At 42.8% G+C, this 5,796-nt stretch overlaps 1 protein-coding gene across 1 annotated transcript in view; it reads left to right on the forward strand.

The window, feature by feature from the left end:
- The first annotated feature begins 4,166 nt into the window (after positions 1-4,166).
- LOC112117871 (CUB domain-containing protein 1) overlaps positions 4,167-5,796 on the forward strand; it is a 24,692-nt gene continuing 23,062 nt past the window's right edge. The window contains exon 1 of the mRNA XM_024215971.3: positions 4,167-4,336. Coding sequence (XP_024071739.1) covers positions 4,315-4,336 — 22 coding nt within the window. The 5' untranslated portion in view covers positions 4,167-4,314. The remainder of the gene's footprint in view (positions 4,337-5,796) is intronic.

The following is a 5,796-nucleotide window of genomic DNA, read 5'->3' on the forward strand; positions in this document are numbered from 1 at the left end:
GATAGCAGGCATGAGCAGTTCCCATTGACTTCAGTGAGACTAGGATTGGGCCCAAGCGAGGAATTACGATGTTTGTCTTCACTTCTTTGCTAAACTGAATAAGAATATTTTAATTGCATTGATATGAAGGAAGAACAGGGTCAGGATTTTTTTTGTCAGTAGCCATTTATAATACTGGTTCTTCAGCAGTTTTAGAAATGAAGAGGAACAAATGGATGAATTAGGATGTCACTGCCGGGATGAATTGAAGCGATAACACTGCATTAAGTCAGCCTTCTGTTGCTTCTGGAGTGTGCAAATTTGCTCCCTCTAAAACTTCCCATCAAACATGTTGCACTGATATTGATGAAACCTGGATGCAGGGCTCCTGGAATGGGAAGGTTTCCCTCCATTCCCTGATGTGATCCCCTCCTTCCTCCATAAGAGCAGTAGTGCTCCAGGAGCTGGGTGTATCCCCATGAGGCACAGCAGCCCTCAGTAGCACAAAGGTACATTTCAGTCCCTCTGTGCTATGAATCAAGCCCACTATTCTCAGTTGTTGCATAACAAAATTATGCACATCATTCTCTTTAAGAGTTAGGAAGACAAGATTGTTTCATTAAATCCATGCGGCCAAACAGATTTTTCTTCATAAACATGAACTGGCCTGTTCAACCCACTCTGGTATTATTTAACCTGAAAAGTCTTTTAAGTTCCCCAGGAAAGTACTTGTGACTTAGATTAAATACAACACAATTGAAAGCATTGTTATAAGCAAACATTTAAAATCTCGAAAATTTGAATTTTTTTGATAGCCCATGAAAACAATTTAGGGGTGGGGAAATTGAGTATAGATTGTCATTTTTGAACCTGTGGGGATGGCATGCTGTATGTAAGTTACATGGAATGTGTAATTGGCACAGAATAGTTTGGGCAGATTTAGCTTTTGAAGTTGTGTAAAGTAAATGCAGTGTTGTCAGGTTCTAAGAAAATCACAGAATTGGCTTAAAAATTAGACGAAAAAATAATACACTTGGAATTCCTTTTATTTACCTCTGGCTCTTGAGCCTCTAGGGTTCATATTTTCAGGCTTAGCTCTGTACCCATGAAGGCTAGAAACTTAATTTTTTTCCTTTTTTCTTTTCTTTTTAAAAATGAAAGCTGGAATTCTGGCATAGGCACATGACTCCAGGGTCTGGAGCTTTACGACTCATGATAAAATTGTGAGAATTGGCAACACTGCCCACTGCGGTAGTAGGGCCGCAGGTAGGAAGGAACGGATGGTAATATAAACAACTAATAGGTGACTGTAAAAACAAAGTACTCTTACCGTCCCCAACATTTCTGGGGCTATATTCAGCCATGGCTAAGTCCCACTGACTTCTATGCAGATTTCACCCACTTACCCCAGGGCTGAAATTGAACTTTGCAGAATACCAAAGTTGTGACAGTTACAGTCATATTCCCTCTGAATGCCAAATCAATGCAAAGTTGTGCTACTTTGCTTTTTACACCCCATGTCATTTATGTCATCACCAACAGCACTGTCAAATTTGGATCATAGAGTCAGGTGTTGGCAAACTACTACCTGTTCATTGAATATTCTTTCCCTACCAGCCAATTGATTCTGTGATTTTTTTTTTTAGTGTTTTACACTAGCACTATACCCAACGTACAATATCATCTGGAGATTGAACTCTTGCTGGCAGTCCTGTACCCTGAACAAAACCCTGAATGAAAAGTGCAATTTCATTATACAGATTGCTTAGACTTCTGTTGTATTTCCCAAGAGCCAAGTCATATGACAAGTAAGGGTCAGCAAAAGGGATACACGGAGAGCCCTGCAGGAGTCTGAATCCTTATATTGCAGGACTCTGGTGTGGAGCTCCTGGCACCCAAACCTTTGGGATGGATTGTGAAGGGTGGGGAAGGTGAAGCTATATCTATGTGGATCCTTCAGCCAACCCTCCCACTCATGGAGGAAATGGGGCCACCATATCCACAGAGGTCTAACAGAGGGGATTGTTCCTTAAAAACGTCTCCTACTTAGGTTGTGGCCTGGAAGGAGGATTTGTCCTTAAGCACACTGAATTGTGGTGAGAGCAATGTATCAGTGGAACTGGAGTCAGAGGGCCCATGTTTCCTGGAGGGACTGTTATTGAGAGGATGTCAGTGGAACAGGGAATGCAGGGAGTTAGGCTGAGCATAAATTCAGCCACATGGATGGAGCAGTTCACAGGGTTTAATAAAGTTCCATTGTTCACTTCACTCCTTGTGAACAAAACTGGTGAAGCTTGCATTTAGAATCCAGAATATTTATATATTTTAAAAACGTGTATTAGGTTGTGTTACTCCCTTCTACCCAGGGCCGCCCAGAGGATTCAGGGGGCCTGGGGCAAAGCAATTTCGGGGGCCCCTTCCGTAACAAAAAGTTGCAATTCTATAGAATACTATATTCTTGTGGGAGGCCCTGGGGCAAATTGCCCCACTTGCCCCCCCGCCCCCTCTTCCCCCCGGGCGGCCCTGCTTCTACCTTTGTTTCTCAACATCAACATAGTGCCCTGCCCATATGTATTGTCACTAATAGTGGTGAGTAGGTGTATAGCACTGTCACTGCACTCTTACGGATATGAGTGCTTCCAGCTATGTACAGTTGTTCCAATTAAGGCTCACTTTCTAATCTGACTGCAATATACACTTCTTGAATTGAATCATAACCTCATATGTGCCTGCAGACATGGAAACTGATTGTATATTGTGTGGTAGAGATAACAGGGCCAAAGACAAAATTTGGACACTAGCAACTGTGAAAAGAACAGGAGTACTTGTGGCACCTTAGGCCTGGTCTACACTAACCCCCCAAGTCGAAGTAAGGTACGCAACTTCAGCTACGTGAATAACGTAGCTGAAGTCGACATACCTTACTTCGAACTTACCGCGGTTCAGACGCGGTCCACACGCGGCAGGCAGGCTCCCTCGTCGACTCCGCGGTACTCCTCTCGTTGAGCTGGAGTACCGCAGTCGACGGCGAGCACTTCCTGACCAGACGCGATAAATCGAACCAGGAAGTTCGATTTCCAGCCGCCGAACTAGCGGCTAAGTATAGACCAGCCCTTAGAGACTAACAAATTTATTAGAGCATAAGCTTTCGTGGGCTACAACCCACTTCTTCGGATGAATATACAGTGAAACATATATTGAGGAGATATATATACACACATACAGAGAGCATGAACAGGTGGGAGTTGTCTTACCAACTCTGAGAGGCCAATTAAGTAAGAGAAAAAAAACTTTTGAAGTGATAATCAAGATAGCTCAGTACAGACAGTTTGATAACCTGTTCATGCTCTCTGTATGTGTGTATATATATCTCCTCAATATATGTTTCACTCTATATGCATCCGAAGAAGTGGGTTGTAGCCCACGAAAGCTTATGCTCTAATAAATTTGTTAGACTCTAAGGTGCCATAAGTACTCCTGTTCTTTTTGCGGATACAGACTAACACGGCTGCTACTCTGAAACCTAGCAACTGTGAGTAGTAAGGCCCAGATCCTCAAAGGTATTTAGGCATCTAACTCCCATAGGGATCTGGGCCCAAATATTGTCAATGTCAGTATCTCAATTGTGAGTGGACTAAAACAATGACAATACAAGTGAACTGACGCAGGAATGATACTGTGTATGACACAGGATAGGTCCAGCAATGGCAATTAGCCAGAATGGGCAGGGATGGTGTCCCTAGCCTCTCTTTGCCAGAAGCTGGGAATGGGCAACAGGGGATGGATCACTTTATGATTACCTGTTCTGTTCATTCTCTCTGAAGCATCTGGCATTGGCCATGACAGAAGACAGGATACTGGGCTAGGTGGACCATTGGTCTGACCCAGTATGACTGTTCTTATGTGACATTCAACATTTTTCTTTTCTCATTTAGCATAACCAAAAAATTTGGCAGATGCAACAGGCAGATTTTTTGCAGCTGTTTCAAGTAGGTATAAAGAGTGTTTTGTAGGCTCAACATTTCAAATTTTAAGAACATGGTTAAAATGTTACTCTTTAAAAATGTAGCATTCTTGGCTGTGTGGGGAAATTATCTGATATTCACATACGAATTACTTTGAAGCATATTTATTTTTTTCTTTTCAGGTTCTTTTGCAATATTCCTTCATGCTGCGGACAACATCACTGTGACAATTAAACCTGGGTCTTCTGTTCCACAACTAAAATACTGTAAAATCTGTACAAGAAAAATATGCAAATCTGAACTCAGGATAACTGCTGGGGTAAAAGAAGATTTTACTTTCCAGTGTACAACACCAGAGAAATATTTAGTCATGGAAATCCAGAAGAACATCGGTAAGATGTGTGTTTAAAATGTCCCCTTTTAGAATTTCTGAATCCCCCTGACATTCTCGTTTAGTGTCTGGTTCATAATAACACATAGGAATATCTTGTTCATTATGCCATCTACTACATGCAGAGCTAGGGAGAAATCATTCAGGGTGGAAAGTTGATATACAGCTGCTTATGTGTGGGAACTGCAGAAGCTGTTTGCTGAACTTTGCATGTTTGCAGCTCACAATGTGAAATATGGACTTGCCACTTTGAAACCAAGTTGTTGCAGAAACAGTTCTGAATAAATGAAAATATTATATACAATTCCTTATTGTTCTTATTAATTTACAGGCCCACTGCAACTGAATCTCCTAGCACAGACCTCAGAATATCTCCTTTGACTTTAACAGGCTTCTGCATGAGAGCAGGGGCCTGTGCTAGCAGATCTGGCTGCTGTAGGGGTGGCATTTGTAGGTATGGTGTAGAGTGAGTTACTGGGATGAGTCACCCTGTGTTGATTGTAATGCATAAACATTCATCCATGCATGTTGGCTCATAACACAGTGATTATATATCTTTTCCACATTGCGCGCGCACCGTTTATATATGGTCATTAAAGTTAACAACCATGTACAGTAGGACTACTGCATAGTATAACAAATTGATAGCTACCTAGGACTTAATGGTTATCGCCATGCTGCACATCTGAGCCTCTCACTGTGATGATCTGACAGTGGAGATACTCTCATCCTCATACTCCAAAACACAGGCCCCTATCCAACATTGGGAAATCAGAACTAATCCTTGGCTGTATCTGAGAGCTTTACAAACATTAATGGATGTATCGTCACAACATCCTTGTGAGGTGAGCGTGCAATATTATCCCCATTTTACAGTTGGGTAGCTGAGGCACAGCAGGTAAGGTCAAAGGTATCCACTAATTTTGGGTGCCCAATTTGAGACTCCAAGGACCTGATTTTTGAGAGTACCTAGCACTTTATAGCTCCCACTGACTTACAGTTGAAGTTTTGAATGTTTAGCACTTGTACAAATCGGACCCCAGCATCTCAAGTTGCGCATCCAGAACATGAGCAACACACTATTAGTGATTCACACCTGTGAAAAATTTCTTTTAAGTGGCTTGCTTAGCATTATATAGGAACTCTGTGGGAGAGTCAGGGGAAGAATCCAGTTCTGCAGGGCATCATTCAACTGGCTTAACCACTGCACCCCTCCCGCCTTCCTGTAATCTCCTGCCTCATTTACTGCCAGCTTCTTCAGCAAATGAGGTAGAGTTCCTACAGACAACTCTGTCCATCCAGTCCTACACCCCCCTCTCCCCCGCACTCCATGTCCTTGTCAGATCTGTCTCTTTCTCCCAGTTCCTAGTCCCAGTCTCTCCAGTGCAGGGCCGGCTCCAGGCACCAGCTTAACAAGCAGGTACTTGGGGCGGCCACAGGAGAGGGGCGGCACCTGCGGCA

This window comes from Terrapene carolina, unplaced genomic scaffold (assembly GCF_002925995.2).
Source record: "Terrapene carolina triunguis isolate 2854851 unplaced genomic scaffold, T_m_triunguis-2.0 Scaffold34021, whole genome shotgun sequence".
Classification (NCBI taxonomy): domain Eukaryota; kingdom Metazoa; phylum Chordata; order Testudines; family Emydidae; genus Terrapene; species Terrapene triunguis.